Consider the following 17,245-nt stretch of genomic DNA (forward strand, 5'->3'; position numbering starts at 1 on the left):
TAGAAGGGTTTCTTCTGACCCCAAGTAACGTATGTTCTATCTGAAGCTATTTGAAACCCTGGAACTTTCTGTAAGTGGAGGCAGGAAACAAATTATTCACAAGCCAGAAATATTTTCCCAGTGCCTTTGAGTTGTCTGGCAGATTTCATACTATTCACTAAGGAACTGTAACAATTAACAGAGACGATTACCTCGAAATAAAGCCCCAAGTTGGCACAGGAGAGAAACACTGCGTGAAAATAAGAGGTTTGGTTTCTACGTTCCCCTTTCTCCATCGTCAGAGAATCCCCGATCGTCTCCGTGCTCCCATCCTCTGCTCAGTACCCTCTTTCTGCTGGCCAGTCCTCCAGGCTCTCCACACCCTCACACATACACACACACACACGCACACACACACACATTCACGGCTCGTGTACATTTTCTGTTCTTTAACTGATGCCGAATAAACCACCTTGAGTAAAACAAGATATTGCTGATGGTCCAAGGATGAGGCCAAGCCGTCCTGTGTGCCTGACTCCTCCCAGCTGGGATATGGATTGCTGAGAAGGAGCGAACACAGCAGGGACGCTAATTGTCCGTACGTTTGAGTGTGAGGACCTGAAGGAGATATTAAGTTATTAAAATGGAGTCAACAACCCAAAGGGATATACACATAGGGAAAATCCACAAAGAAAACAAAATCAGACGCAAATTGAAAGACAGCAAAGAGCTCAGTTCAAATGAGGGGAGAAGAGCAGAGTCTGAAGCTCAGAGTGACAGGCTGTGAGCCTGTCGCAGGCAGACGGGGGACACAGGTAGCACCGAGATCTGAGTCATAAGCAGCCACCGGCCGCTCCCCAGCCTATAAGCAGCATTTCTCACTGTCCAGTCGGCCCAACGCCTTCAGGGGACTGCGGACAAGAACATGGACGACTTCCTTGCTTCAGGCGAGCGGGAACCCCTGAAGAACAAGAGGCCCAGAGACAGCCCGGATGTTGGGACCAGCAGAGGGCTGAAGATAACGCTGATCAATATGTCACAAGATCTAGCAGAAAACACAGACCATATGCACACACACAGATTGCAGATTTCAGCAATGAGATGGCAATTCCAACAAGCATCAGCTATACCTGGAGTAATTTTTTTTAAATACACTATCAGAAATGAAGAGTTGCTTCCACCACTTCATCAATAAACTCAACACAGATGAGGAAAGAATCAGTGAACTTGAAGACAAGTAAATAGAAATTATCCAAGTTGAACATAAACAGAAAAAAAAAGTGAATTAAAAAAAAATGAAAGGCAGAACATCCAACAGCTTTGGGACAATGTCAGATAGTTTAACATGCCTGTAACCGAAGCAACAGCAGGAAAGGAGGTGAAATGAACGAAGTAGTATGAAGGAAAGTGGCCAAGAATCCTCTAAAAATGATAATGAAAGACACTAAATCCCAAGCTAAAGAATCCCAGAGAAGCCGAGGAAGGAACCTCTGTCTCTCTCTCTCACACGCACACTCCTAGGTATGTCATTTTCAATCTGCTAAAAATCAAAAAGAAAGAAAATCTTGTAGTCAGCCAGAGGAAAGAGTACCAACAGAGGAGCAAAGAGAGGAATTCCAGGAGACATTCAGGTCTTATGTCTGATGTGACATCTTTAAAATACTAACAAAAAACAAACAAAAGAGTCAACCCAGATTTCTCTGCTCAGTGAAAATATCTTTCAAAAATGAAGGCAAAACAAAGACCTTTTTCAGACAAACAAAAGCTAAGAGAAGGTATTGCCAGCAGCCTTGAGCTACTAAAAATGTTATATGGAGTTTTTCCATCAGAAAGGATGTAATATCAGACAAGAACCCGAATCTACAAAGGGATAAAGAGCTCAGTAAGTGGTTAAAGGGGGGGGGGCAGTAAACGAACTAATGAATGAATTGGTGCGGTGGTTCTGCAGTTAGCCGGAGTTACCACTAGATGGTGCTGCATGCTTCACAGCGTCTGTTACAGTGTCTATTAAGGTGGGTCCGAGGTTTTGAAAGCAGGAGCCGCCAGCAAAAACCAAAGCAGATCATTTTAAATGACGGAATAAACAAAGCCCACTTTAAAAACAGAAGCATTAAGCAGCTCACGAAGCTCTTGAGTCCCTATAGTGCTCTTGCAAACCTGTCCCGCTTTCTTCTTCCAGAGTAAACCATAAACCACGCAGACAAAAGAAAGAAAAGTTCCATTTAGTCTCACTCTGATGTACAAGATTTCTCAGTCAGATACTCACTCAGCCCTGATTTGGGTTTTCTTTTTTAAAATTTGACTCCCAGAGACTTGGACACTTTTGTATTTGCTTTTTGAAATGCAATGTCTGCTACATTTTCTAAATTAAAGCAAAGTAAAATACACTCATTGCAGAAAATTGGGAAAATACAGAAAAAAGTGAGGAAAACTGGAAACAGTCGTAATCCCACACCCAGACATATTTTGATGTACTTCTCCTGTTTTTCCCTCTTCTCTCTCTCTCTCTCTCAAACATTTTCTAAACACGTGGCTTGGTTGGACTGTGTAGCTCTGCAGAGAAGTCTCTGCGTTGGTAAATCAGAGTGGCAGTTTAATGAGCAGCACGATGAATAAAGAAAGTAACCCTTTAGGATTTTGTGGACAGAGATTCAAGTGAGAACTCTGTCCCTTACCAGCGGTGTGAACTTAGCCTTTCTGAGACTCAGCTTCCTAATGCGTCAGTGTGTCTCTCCTTCAGAGAGGTTAATAGGAAAAAATGAGCCAGTGTTCAGGGCCCAGTGCAGTGACTCAATTTCAAATGTTGCATAAAAAGTATTACATTTTGTTTGCAAATAATTCTTCTTTCCAACAGCTACAATTTTTGTTTCATCTCTTCTTAAAATGACCAACTCTGCTGACAAACCTCATCAGGTATATTTGAGTGTAATTATGTGACAAGATTAACTAATGTGTTAATTAATTATAATTGCGTGTAATCGAGTGCTAACTCAGGCTGGGCTCCTGGTTTCACCTTAGTCTGTCACCACCATGTGCGTGTTTGGTAAAAGACAGAGGTGCCGGCTGTGCTGCCCTTGCGAGCTTCCATCTCACTATTCCCACAGAATGCTATTTTCTAGCAATGGGTTGGAGTTTGCTGAAATGATTTTTATCACCTACTAAAAGAATCATGTTTTTGTCATTATACATATTTGATGCCGGCTGTTAACAAGTTTTCTAAGATTAAATCGTATCTGTGTTTCTGGACTGATCATAATTTTGAGTTGCTTCCTTTAATACATTTTCAAAACGATTTCTTCAACTCTTTTTTATTATGTTTATTTTTAACTGTGATAAAATACACGTAACAAAAATGTATTTTCTGAACCACTTTTAAGCGGACAGTTCACAGCGTTGAATACATTCATGCGGTTGTGTGTCCAGTGTCCAGAACGCCTGTCACCTGGCAAGACTGACACTGCACACCCAGTAACAACTCCCCAGTGCCCCCGCCAGGCACGGGCAGCCAGCATTCTATTTCCTGTGTCTATGGATTTGACTGCTCCAGGAACCTCATATAATTGGAATCATTCAGTACTTGTCTTGCAACTGGCTTATTTCACTTAGCATAATGTCCTCAAGTTCAGGCATCAGGAGCATGTGTCAGAATTTCTTCCCATTTAAAGGCTGAATAATAGAGCATTGTGTGAATGGATTGTGTGTTACATTTTGTCGCTTCAGCTACCCATCGGTGACACTTGGGTGGCTACTGCATTTTGACTACCATAAAGAATGCTCCTGTGAACATGGGTGTACAGATATTTCTTTCAGACCCTGCTGACAATTCTTTGGGGCATTTACCCCAAGTAAGATTGTTGGATTATGCAGTAATTCTATTTTTTAAAATTTTTTATTGTTTTCCAGAGTGGCTGCACTGTTTCCCATTCTCAGCAACAAAGCACGGGGTTCCAACTTCTCCACATCTTTGCCAACACTTGCTACTTTCTGTTTATGGCAGTAGCCATCTTAGTGAGTGAGGTGCTACCTCATTGTGGTTTTAATTTGCATTTCCCTTAATGCATGACAAATATACTTTTTATTTTAGATCAATGTTGCACATCCCGGATTATTTCAAAGGTAGTAAGTACAGAGTTCTCTTGCACTCCACACCCAGTTTCCTCTGTTACCGACCTGTTACCTTAGTATGGTACATGTTTCATAATTAGTGAACCACTACTATACACCATTGTTAAGTAAAGTCTGTACTTCATTTGGATTTCCTTGGTTTCCCCATAATGCCTTTTTCCCATTCCAGGACCCCATCCCGGACACCAAATTGCATTTAATTGTCTTGTCTCCTTAGGCTCCTCTTGGCTGTGACAGTTTCTCAGACTTTCCTTACTTTTGATGACCTTGACAGTCTTGTGGCACACTAGTCAGGTATTTTGTAGAATGTCTTTCAATTTGGACTTGTCTGGTGTTTTTCTCTTGATGAAACTGGGGTAAAGTGCTTTTTGAAGCAGGCCCCCGGAAGTAAAATGTCCTCATCACATCAGATCAAAGACGCACACCATCACTATGACGGACTATGTTGATGCTAACTCTGCTCACATGCCTTGAAAGTAGTGTTTGCTGGAAATCAGAAAAAAAATGTGGTATCTTATTTACAATAGTACTATTGAATCAACATACATAAATAAGATTGGTTTATAATCTTCTTTTTTGGATAATCTTACACTGAGATGCTGATTTTGTGATGGGTAAATACACCGCTTTGAATATATTTCCATTTTTCTCTGGAAGAGATCAAACAGGGGGATTATTATTAATTTATAAAAACCTGTTTAGTGCCTGAACCTTTCGCTGTTAACAACAATACAGACATAGCTGTTCTCTTACTCTGTTCCTCATTTAGTCAAGTTTGAGCATTTTTATATTCCAGGAAGTGATACATTGTTCTCAGATTTTTAAATGTATTACTCTAAAATTATAAGTGATATTCTTTTATATATTTTAATTTTGTCCCTGTTTTTACAGTATGTTTGTATTTGTTCTGAATTAAATTTTTTTCTTGAGTAAACTTATTATCTGTTTATTTATCTTGTTTATTAACTTATTTATCTTTTTCCCTCCACGGAAGTAAACACCCATAGCTCTTGAATCTCTCAGTTCAACTGTGTATTATGCTTTTTCTGTCACTGATCTCTGCCTTCATCTGTATTGTCTACCACTTCTGATCTTTTATTATTTTTTACTTCTAAATTTTAAAATGTAAACGGTATTTATTTTTATTGCATTTTTATGACAAGTCTTGCTTTTGAAAACAGCTTCAGCCATTTTAAATGTTTTTTATTTACCATTTACGTTTTTTATTGTGGGAAGAACATGTAACATGAGATCTACCCTCTTACCAATTATTTTTAAAATGTTGCTACAGCAGTGAACATAAGATCTATCCTGTTAGACAATCTGTGTATAAAGTACAGTATTAACGACTCCAGGCTTTGTGCTCTAGATTTCTAGAACTTACTCATTTTGCGTAACTGAACTCTGTGCCCTGCAACTGATATCTGCCCCCCTCCCCGCACTCCTGCCCCTGGAAACCACCATTCCCTACTCTCTGCTTCGAGTGTTTGACTACTTCAGGCTCCACATTGAAGGAGGTCGTGCGGTGTTTATCTTTCTGCCTCTGGCTCGCTTCCCTCGTGGAGCTCCTCCGGGCTCGCCCACGTCGTCACACGTGGCAGGTCTCCCCCTTCTCTGAGGCTGCGACGGAGGCTCAGATGGCCGCTCTTTTGTTTCTGACTGCATGTATTCGAACCTCGTCTCTTTTTCCCTTGGTTGGTCCAGCCGGGAGTTTGTCGATTTGGCTTACCTTTTCAAAAAACCAACTCTTAGTTTCATCAATTTTTTCCTGTTGCTTTTATTGTCCATTTTGTTTTCTTCGGCTCTAATCTTTCTTTCCTTTCTTCTGCAAACTTTGGGCTGAGTGTGTTCTCCTTTCCCTAGTTTCTCGCAGTGCAAGTTTAGGTTGTTTATTTGAGATCTTTCTTCTTATATGATGTAGGCATTTATCACTGGAAACTGCCTTCTTGGTACTATTTTTGCCGATCCCAGAAACTTTGGTTCGGTGTGTTTTCGTTTTCGTTTGTTGTAAAGGACGTGACTCAGAAACATCAAAATGGAAGAGAAGCAACGGGCAAGGGGGGTGGTGACAGGTGCTCCAACCCCTCTCCGCACGGGCCACCCTCCCGGCACCTCGGTGTGGTCCCTGACCTGGCAGTTCTCGGGCCCCCAGAGTTCAGGAATTTTTATGGAGGCTTTGTCACTTTGGTGACCCTGGAGGATGTGGGCTGGGGCTGGAAGTTCCAAGCTTCTGATCTCACCTTGATCTTTCTGGTGGCCACTCCCCATAGTGAAGCCACCCAGGAGCCCCCCAGAAACTGCATCATTAGAGCAGAAGCCACTGTTGTCATCCAGGATATTCCAAGGGACGTAGGGGCTCTGTGCAGGCGCTCTTCCCACCCCCATCCCTCAGGCGGTTACAGGTCTCAGAAGCTCTGTGCAGGCACCGGGGGTAGAGGCCAAATATATGTGCTTTATTATGTCACGTAGAGGAACCACGTTTTCCTGTGTCTTGGCACGACCGTAGTGCCATCTTCTAAGATGTTCTGCCTGTTCCTTTATAGACCCAAATTTGGGCCTTTGTCCTAGGAATCTGCATTTTAAAACACATACCCCCACTAAGTGACACATTAAATTTCAAAGTCACTACTGTGAATGCTCTCCCGGGGGCGGGGGGAATGCAATAATAACAAATCCCAAAATACTTCAGACACTTTCTGGAGAGTGTTAGGCCTGAGGCGTCCGTTCACGGAGGCTCCGGGCATCTGTGAACGCCACGTCCAGAGGCCTGAAGACTAGAGTCGCCCTCCGATGCATTAGACTCTCCGTTTATTCATGAAAAAGACTGAATGCATGTTTACTTTAACTCAGGAAACGTATGACAGCCTTGCACACACTGGATGCGAGAGGCAGACATTATCCTGGCCCGTGTACAGGACAGCGTACAGGACACAGGACTATTGCACAGCACCTCGCGCTGGGAAGCCAGGGCGTTGGCCGCCGCGCCTGCGAGCCTGACGGCGCGGGGGCGGGGGGGGGGGCGCGGCCCGCGGGAGGCAGCAGGCGGCGCGGCGGCGTCTGAGCCGGTGCCGCGGAGACAAGCCCCCGGCGGCCCAGGGCAGAGCCGCGCGAACACGGGAGCCGCCCTGTGGAGGCGGCGGGTCAGCCCGTGCCGGGTCAGGAACTTACTCGGCCTCGGGCGTCATTTCGTGGCCGTGCAGAGCGAAACCTGAATGAGCGTGCGAGAGAGAGAAGGGCCACCAGTCCGGGGGGAGGACGGGGCCGCGGGCGGGGCGGGGGTCTGCAGCTCCCCGCAACCCGGGGCCCGAGCGTCCCCCGCGACAAGAAGAGGGAGAAAAGGGCTCAGCGGCAGCACAGCCCTTTCTGGTGATTCACTGACCAGAGGCAGCTAGGCTCGCTCGGGCTGGCCTGGATCGAGTTTCTCTGAAGTGACTTTTCAGAGTAAAGACGACAGGAGTGAGTACGTGGACTGCTGTGTTCTACGTGGAAGTCCGGAAAATAACCAACAATCACCGTCCTGTCTCCGCTGGGCTTCCAAGTGCGATGTTTGAAGTGCGAAGTCGAGTGACTCGCAGACCTGCGTGCGAGGCTCTTGTACCGCTGTTTCGTCTTCCGTTTGAGGGACCTCAGAGTACTTTTCACACGACAGACTGGCTCAGATCTTCCTCTGGGCGCAGTGTTTTTATCCAAGCTACTGTATGATTCTGAACAAATGTCAGTCCAGGAGTGTGTGTGTGTGTGTGTGTGTGGAAGCAAAACTTTTAAAATCGTGTGAAAATAAAATAGATCAAAGGAGTGGATGCTGAGGAAGCAGCCATGCCCCGTGCTATGAATGCTGTTAAAAGGATGAGTGACTGATAAATGAGTGAGGCACATTCATCCAGCACAGCTAAAAGGAAGAGCAATCAACGAGTGAAGGAGCGCACAAGTGCAGCGTCTCCTGCCCTGCGTCCTTCCTGCTGCCCCATCACCTGGCTCCAGCGCCGCTGACCTGACTCGGTTCCGTGCCGGGGTTCTAAGAGCGTGTGCTGGTCCCTGGACGGGCACCGACACCTGCCTCGTCACGTACTCACCACCTCTCAGGTGATACTTGCCTCTTTTCCAAGGCGTCCGAGAGACACGGCTCAACCTAGAGAAACTGCTCTAATGGTAAGAATTTCAGGCCCCGTGGCAGCCCTGCGGGACTCAGGGACCACTCAGCCCGTGTTGCCTGGATGAAATTTCTGCACATCCTCAGCTCCGCCCTCAGAAAATGTTTAAAAAAGAAAAAAAAGCACCAAGTCCTTTAAGTATGTCCCCAACACCTCACCTCTTCACATCACCTGCCGTACACAGTCAAACACCGTTGTATCTTGGAGAAATCTAGTTATTCCTTCACAGAGAGTAGGATATAAGCCTGGACGCATCACACAAATAACTCTCGCCACAATCCGTTAAGTCTACTGAAACCCCTGCTGTTTTCTTTACTTTCTCCTTCGCAATTCCACGCATAAGTGAAGAGATTTGAAGCTGCCACGAATTTCTCAGCTACCATTCAAAAGCAAAGCAGAAAAAAAAGTTACAAAACCAAAAAAATCCCCCAAACCCCGGCATTTCCAATGTTACGAAGAAAAAATAAGATCAAGTAATAGAAGTTACCCAAAGTGCCCATCTGCATGCAGGGTCCCCCAAACTCATTTCCCTGTGATGAAAGCGTCCGTGTTCAGCGTGCGACCGACCTAGCGTTCACTGCTGTGACTTATAAAAGCGAGGCCCCGGGTGTCACGCAGGGGCTAAGAATAAACAAGGCTGCTTGGCGAGGGCACACGCGGCCTTACCCTAAGCCTGGCTGGTCCGGGCGGGGGTGTGAACCGAGCTAAGTCCTCACACTCTCTGCCTGAAGGAAGAAGGTGACACCGAAGGACAAGCCCACACTCTTGGAAATGGTAGAAAAGCATCAGAAACTGGTCCTGTCGGCCTGAGAGGTGTCTGGATGGATACCTCTTTTTCTGCAGAAAGATGTTTGGTGCCGGGACACAAGGTCTTCACATTTTAATGGCGATGCTCATAGGTAACGTGCTCTTTTCTTATCACTTGTAGAAGCTGAGTAGTACGTTGTTAGAGTTTTTAAGATGTTCACTTAGCAACTGCTGTTAATGCTGTATTAGGCATTACTGCCAGCTGAAAATTAGAACTTTTAAGTAAGAGAATGTTACTCAATGTAATGAGGAAAGGACTTATGCATTGAGCCCTTGGTCTTTATATTTTAATATTTTAAAATTTCTGTTAATTAAACACCTAGGTCAGTTAAAACAGAGAAAGATGAAACTTACTTTTTTGCATATATGTTTTTGTAGAAATAATTTTCTCTTGGATGTTTCATTATGTATGACTTTGAATAAGGTGGGAATAAGACAAAGGTCATTTTAATAGCCAATGATATTTATATAAACTTAAAATTTATGGCCTTCTTCTCCATTAATGTAATTTATTCTGATGTAAGTGCAGGCTGCATCAGATAATAAGAATTTTCCCCATCGTGATTATTTTTGAAATACAACTGTATCGTGGAATCAGATATTCAACTAAAAGAATTTTTGAAAAATAAAAGGAAGTGATCATTTTCAGTTAATTAAGTGAACTGACTTCATAAACAAAACAACAGTCAGCGTCAAGTAATCCACCTCACAGTATAAATACATGGACATAAATAGGCAATTCACTGTCGGCCGAAGCACCCAGTTAAGAGCCTGAGTGACGCAAGTAATCCCGCCAATGTCCCCTGATCCGTTTATCCTGACTGACAGCAGAGCTTGCTGTCCTTGGACGAGCCACACAGCCAATAAAAGAAATTCCAGTCTTCCCGCTTTAGTTTTCCAGGTTCATCAAATAAACATGTCCAACCTTACTTTACACTAGCGATGCCCACAGAGCTGACGTTAAGCCAGGTAGAAGCCTGTGTAAGTCACTGTGTATCGCTCTACTTCAGTATCTTTTCTTCAACACCTTTCCTTTAGACCACTGACCCAAATACAGGCTTTCTCTTCACTCTCTTCTTTTCCCCCAGGGTGGCGAAACTTAAAACTAGTTTCCCTGTGTAGATTTAAAGAAATACATAGTCAAGTGATTGGCAGTTCTTTTGTGAAAGATTAAATGTGTAAATGTTAGGAATTACAAGGAAAAATGCAGTAAAGCAACAGGAAAGAACGTGTGACCATCGGGCCTCCCTTGCCCACCAGGGACAGATGAAGGATGCCGCAAACGCTCAGGAAAGAAATGTCGGGCTTCAGGCCCACAGACCGTAGGCGCGGACAGTTTTAGTAAGTGCGCAGCATCTTCCCGTCTCTGGTTTCCTCCCACTGCACTCTGGGGCACAGTCCCGTGGGATTGGTCCTTCCGAGAAACCATGTTGCTCCTCCATCCGACAGCTGCCAGTTTATTGGCCTTCAGAAAATACACACATAAACACACAAACAAATAAATGTAAATAAAACAAAACAATAAAAGCTCCCTCGCTTCCAGACCTTCTCCAGTCTGGCTTTCTCCAATCTTTCTGACTTGCTTTTCCGACGTAAATCTTCCAGGCCAACTAGATCACCAAACTCACTCTAAAGGCCGAACGGTTTTCCACTGAAGAATTTTTTCTAGTCAGTTATTTCCGCAGACCTCTTGGTCGGTCTCAGCCATTCATGGAGACCGAGACTGAATCCTCTCTCCACCAAGCCTCCCAGCCCAGCCCGGCGGGAGAGCTCTCTCTGCACAGCTACTGGGATGTCGCTTACCAAGTCACTCGGACTCCCGCGTGCGCTGTTCAGTGCTTTCTCTTCAGCGCTGCCCTGACTTACACCGTCGTTTAATTTCTCACAAATGTGTCTTGCCTTTCCATCAGACTCACTGAGGGCGGGACCAGCGTGTGCGCCACGCCGTCCATGGTATTTTATACATGCTAGCTATGTCATCAGTGTGTGTCTATTGATTTAATTTAAAATGTTGAGTTTTCACTGCTGAAGATTTATGATCATCTCTTATTCAGGGCTTTTTCCTTAAAACTTGGCTAAACTTTCCCCAATGCCCCCCCCCACTTTGATCCTCCCGTATTATCCACACATTCATGGAGAAACCTGCTGTGTACAGTGTATTTTCTGTCTTCATAGACATGCGTCCTGTTACCCCACCGTGTTGTAAGCAAGTTGAGGCCAAGTCTGTCTCTCCGACTTGGCATCTCTCACAGTCCTCTGCGACGGTGGGGTCCAGAGGACGTAGTTTGTAAATTTAACTTAACAGTAAATTGATTTTTCAGCCAAGAGTCAAAATATGGTTGCTGTTAGGTACCAGAGTGGATTCTGAGAGCGACTGTGTGCTCTATGAATGTCCATATCAAGACAGATGACATAATTTAGGCTTCTTAAATGTTTACTCATTTTGAGGGAGTGTGAACATTCCTAAGAGGCAATCTGAAGGAGGGTGTCTGTCAAGAGGTTTCCTTGGAGAGACTCGCTGCTGCCCCAGGAGTTGTGCCCCTGCCCCCAAGCCGGGGGATGGATGGAGGCTGCATTCTGACCCCGCGATGGGGAGCGAGAGCTGCTTCAAGGAGAACTCTGGTCTCACCTAAATTCGGGGAGAGGAGGGGATGGGCCACATAGACTAGATTCTTCACCCACCTGCGGAATCTAAAGATGAAAGGGCGTGACTCCCAGCCTGAGGGAGCAGGAAAGAGGGAAAGGACGGACTTGCTGCTGGTGGGGTGGGGAACTGACTGTGTCCCCCTCCCAGGGGAGCAGAGGCACCTGGACCCTGGGGTCTTTTGGGGACTCATGGGAGGAACATCAGTCAGTGGCCAGTGTACCTGGTCCCTGTCAGCAGGTGCAGGAACCCCATGGGGCAGAGTCTGTGGAGGTCAAGTAAGCCTCAGAGAACCCATAGTGAAGGGGAGGGGCGGGGCAACGTGAGAGCCGCTGGTCCAAGGAGAGGCGAGACTGCCCCACAGAGCAAGAGACCAGGAGGATGCGAGGACCTCGACTAACGGTCACCGTGACACTTCAGCCAGTCTCAGTGCATGGGACTGTCCTACGCCAGTGCCATCAGGTGGAACTTTCTGAACCCTCTAACACTCAGGTAGGAGTCTGGAGGTGGGAGGGAGGGAAGAAAGAGCAGGGAAGCCTTCCAAGCCCTTGTCCAAGATGGCCTGAAGTCGACCAGCAGACGAGGAAAGAAGATGCAGTCATAAACTGCACTGAAGCTTGTGGTTTCAGGACTGGCCGTTCTGCTGATTGTAGGCTTTTAAAAGTGATCTTAAGACGATGACTCAAGGCTGAACAGAAAAGACTTGGGGTCTGCTGGAGACTTTATCCAGAGATTTCATCCTGCCTTAAATATGTCTGCAAGCACAATGGGCAGGAAAAAGAATGTTTTTCTTTGATTGTGACTCATGAGTTGTTCAATATTCCTCTTAATTAAATGCTTGCTGATTATTTTCTATATTCTCTAAACCCTGTGAAAATCAAATTTAAGTAAAATGGCTTCTAATACAAAAGTTTGAAATTTTCATTAGTTCAGTTAAATGGAACTTGCATCAGAAGAGAGCCTGCAACTCCTGTGTCAGTCTTCTGCTACCTGTAAGGATGGTTATGCAACTAGTAAATCAGTTCGATTTAGTTTTGTTTTTGCAGCACTGTGCAGGTGCCGTGGGAGCTGGTGAGATACGTTCCCTCTCTTCACAGAGCTTGAAATACTTTGGGATTAACAAAGATGGTATGAAAGCAATCCAAGCAGAGCAAAATATAAGCACGATATGATCCAAGCAAGGGTCTAGATGGACAGTACGTAAACGGCCGTGGGCAAAGATTGACGTTGGGTAGATTTACCTGAAAACACACACTAGGAGAGCACTTTGGGCTTTGGATTAGACCAGGTTAAATGCAATGTAAAAATTTTACTTGCCTTACAAAGGTCGTCATTAATCAACTCATTCAAAAATGAATTACCAAGTAACAAATGCAGGCCAGGCGTTGTGCTGTGGTTCAGATGTGCGTTGGTGAATAAAACAGGCTTTTCCCCTTCTCTCTTGAAGAGCACAATCTAATGAGAGTCCAGCCTAATGTGCTGTGCAGGTAAATCTCTCATTATGCAAAGTTATGCAATTTGTAGATCACTCCAGATGCCCACACTTTCTTAATAGTCTCTCTCAATGATGGTCGTGCTATTTGAGTTTGTCATTAGAGGGTAATTCCTTTGGTTATTACTTTTTAATTACAGCCAACACGTATTGAGAAGTTCTTTATATATCAAGCAATGTTATGAGCATCTTAGTGTCTTAACTCACTTAACTCTTTAAAGAGTCCTGTGGTGTAAATACTATTATTAACCCCATTTTGTAGATCAGAAAACCAAGACACAAAAAGCAAGTGCAGCCTGCTCACAGCCCAGCTGGGAGTCGGAGCCAACATCATCCATGTAGGAGCCTCTGATTAAATTTAAAGGAGCACACATTTAAGCACAGCTAAATGGGAAAATAAGAAAGACATATGAAGCGGGGAGGGTGTAGCTCAGTGGCAGAGCACATGCTTAGCACGCACGAGGTCCTGGCCTCGATCCTCAGTACCTCCATTAAGTAAATAAATAAACCTAACAATCATTTTTTAAAAATTAAAAATAGAACTACCATACAATCCAGCAATCCCACTTATGAGTAGATATCCAAAGAAAGACCCATCAGTAGTCACAACAAACAAGACTGCACTAAAATATCAAGTGAAAAACAGAAGGTGTCCAATTGGATTTTAAAAATCTAGAAACCAGATTGTAGAAGTGCCTTGGAGTTCAGATGTCAATCTTTCTAAGCCTCACTGTTGTCTGTTGAAGAGAGCTAGGAGATCACGGTTAAACACAAACACATAACATGCATGACAGTGTTGGCGAAACTGTAAAGTGCTACACGTGTCAGTTTTTGGTAACGTTATTTGTTCACTGGGACTTCATTGAAAGGCAATAACCAGCACTCTTAAAATGTGTTATATTTCTTTTTGTTACTTTGATTAAATGCGTTCTAACAATTCTCTAGTTAGGTATCTTTTTTGTGACTTAGGATCAGGAAAAAAGAGTAAAGGAAAGTCAATGAACTAGACCCCAGAGCTTGTTATGGGATTTCATTTTATACTAGAATTGTGGCCAGGAGGAACTGGGACCTTCCAGCTTCCTCGGAAACTTTCTGCAGAGAGAGTTGTCTGGACTGTCTGTGTGTCCAGGGGTTGTGGGAAGGCCCAAAAACTGTAGAAGGCAGATCAGTGTTTCCAAGCAGAACAGAGTGAAATTAGCAGCCCAGGAAGGAAAAACACATCCCCAAGCAAATAAACTGTATCTGGCGTTGCTGCCAGGAGCAATCTCTCTCTCTTTAAAAAAAAAAATTAAGATATTCAGTATCACACACGTGTCTGGAAACGACAGTTTGAGTCAACCACTGTTTTTGGTAAACGCTCTGTTTCTAGAGGAAGAATTCGAGGTTTGCCCTGACTGCACGTCGCTGCACCGTCCAGGCAGAACGGTGGCTTTGGTGTCAGCTTCCTCGATAACTATTCACATTTTTTTTTAATCCATCACTGTCCTCAACCTGAGCTGGCTCTGCACTTCCACAAGATGATACATGAAAATTAAGTGAAACTTCTATTTTGATCTCAAGAGATGTAATTCCAGCCTGTTCTTTACCGTTGCACAGGAATCCACTGTGAAGAGGACATTGACGAGTGTTCTTCGAGCCCTTGTCGGAACGGCGGTACCTGTGAGAACTCGCCAGGGAACTACACTTGCCTTTGCCCATTGGACACCCTTCCTGGGGCACAGTACGGGGGAAGGGACTGTTCTGACATCCTCCTGGGCTGCACCGACCGCCCGTGTCTGCATCATGGGACGTGCATCCCTCACCTCCAAGACGGCCAGCACGGCTTCCGCTGCCTGTGTCCACCTGGCTACACCGGGTCACTGTGTGAAACTGTCACCACGCTTTCTTTTGAGGGCGATGGCTTCCTGTGGGTCACAAGTGACTCGGCCAAGGACTCAGGCTGTAACATAGCCCTCAGGTTTCAGACTGTCCAGCCAACAGCTCTTCTGCTTTTCCGAGGGGACAGGGACGGGTCCATGACACTGGAGTTGCTAAGTGGCTACGTTCACTTATCAGTTCAAGTCAGTAACCAGTCAGAGGTGGTCTTGCTCGTCTCCCATGACACCAGCGATGGAGAGTGGCATTCAGTGGAGGTGACGTTTGCAGAGGCTGTGACCCTTGCCTTACTGGACCCCTCCTGCAGGGGAACCTGCATCACCAGAGCTCCTTCTCCATTTGGAAGGGGTGGGTCGACATGTGCTTTCCAGAACTCCTTTCTGGGGGGTTTACCCGAGGGAACGACCCCCAGTGGTGTGGCTCTGCTGGACCTGGACGTCTCGACCGTACCACACACACCCTCGTTTATAGGTTGTCTCCAAGACATTCAGATGGGCTCGAATCTCATCACCGCGGAGAACGTCACACCCGGGGCCTCCCTGAACGTCGGGGCGGGCTGCGTGAGACAGGACCAGTGTGAAAGCCAGCCTTGTCAGCACAGAGGCCGCTGCTTCAACCTGTGGCTGAGTTACCGGTGTGATTGCTACAGGCCCTACCAGGGCCCCGACTGTCACGGAGGTGAGCGCGCCTGGGGACCCAGGAGGGCGGGGCCTCCGAGCAGGGCGGTGACCAGACAGCCAGCCTGGTCCTGCCCATCGTGAAGCAGAACGACCCCTCAGAACCCTGCGGCCGGCCGCCCGGTGCCTGGGAAAACGAGGAGGCTACTGACGGGGGTTCAGTAAACCTGAGTGGCCTCACAGGACACCAGGGTCTCGCTCCTGCAGAGAAGCGAAAAATAAGCCCATAGCTCCTATCCAAGTGGGTTTTCATCTGGGTGTGCACAAAATGCTGTTACAATTTGACCCTTTGTTGTGTATCGGAAATTTACTGTCTTATTTGAAAGGGAAATCATCTTTTGGAGAAAGAGGACCCTGAGAGCTGAAACTAGTCAGTGCCAGGTGCTGGCACGACGTCTTGTGCACACTAGGCTCTTAGAACGTATTTACCTCCTGTCCCTCCATTCTGCTCAGTTCACACTTGCTCCCAAATCACGCTTACATTCAGAGCTTTTAAAAACCACCAGTTTTATTCAAAGGTATATTTTCCAGAGCTGCGCTGGAGAAAACAAGTACTCTACATACAAAGCTAAAGCAAAAAAGAAAAAAAAGTAAAAGAAAATGTGGAGAGTAACAACACTGAAACTTGGCAGGTGCCATGAACTCACTGGGCTGATTTCTCTAGCAAATCAGTTTGAAATATGCTTCCAAAGCCTTGCTTCCAACATGGGTCCAGAGACTGCTGTTGCTAGTGATCAATGCATACCTCTTCCTTTTTATTGTTTACTTTTTGTAAATGTATATGTATTTTTATTGACGTCTAGTCAGTGTACAGTGTTGTGTCCGTTTCTGGTGTGCAGCACGATGCCCCAGTCATCCATGAACACGCATATATTCGCTTTCATGTTCTTTTTCACCACAAGTTACCACAAGATGTTGCATATAGTTCTCCGTGCCCTACAGTATGAACTTGTTCTTCTTTTTTTTTATTATTATTGTCTTGCATCGAAAATGTCGGAAAGGTAATTGCAACAGACTGCTTTGAAGTGCAGCTGTAATTTACCCCACGATTTTAGAGTCACTTGAAGTGGGACAACCTCTGATGAATAGTCTTCTCTGCTTCGTATGAAGAGAAATTGAAACCAGTCTTAGCGGATACCCTGCTCCGTGTAGACGGGCTAAGAGTTATTAGAAACCCTTCACGGGTCTCCCTCTGACCACAATATTCATTACAAATCATGGACCTGCTTGGCAATGGGCTATGACATCTACTAGCTCTATGCAATATTTTAAGTGGAATGGCAGGTTGTTTTGTGATTTTTTTTAAAAAGGAGGAAGGGGGAAATTATATGGGGGCAGTGTTCACTTTTTGAAGAAAAATTTAATTGAGTCAAGGCAATATTTTTACTACATATACAAAATAACAAACAGATGCGGACTCATTTTGACTGGCTTCCAAATGCAGTGACCCCTGAGGTTAACACCGACCACAGGATTGCTAACTGTCCTGGTAAAT

The 17,245-nt window shown here is 45.2% G+C and overlaps 1 protein-coding gene across 7 annotated transcripts in view; it reads left to right on the forward strand.

Moving 5' to 3' along the window:
- CRB1 (crumbs cell polarity complex component 1) overlaps positions 1-17,245 on the forward strand; it is a 131,765-nt gene that overhangs the window by 73,987 nt on the left and 40,533 nt on the right. For all 7 annotated transcript variants that reach the window (XM_072948757.1, XM_072948759.1, XM_072948758.1 and 4 more), the window contains one exon: positions 14,795-15,751. In XM_072948757.1, coding sequence (XP_072804858.1) covers positions 14,795-15,751 — 957 coding nt within the window. The remainder of the gene's footprint in view (positions 1-14,794; positions 15,752-17,245) is intronic.

Source organism: Vicugna pacos, chromosome 23 (assembly GCF_048564905.1).
Source record: "Vicugna pacos chromosome 23, VicPac4, whole genome shotgun sequence".
Lineage (NCBI taxonomy): Eukaryota > Metazoa > Chordata > Mammalia > Artiodactyla > Camelidae > Vicugna > Vicugna pacos.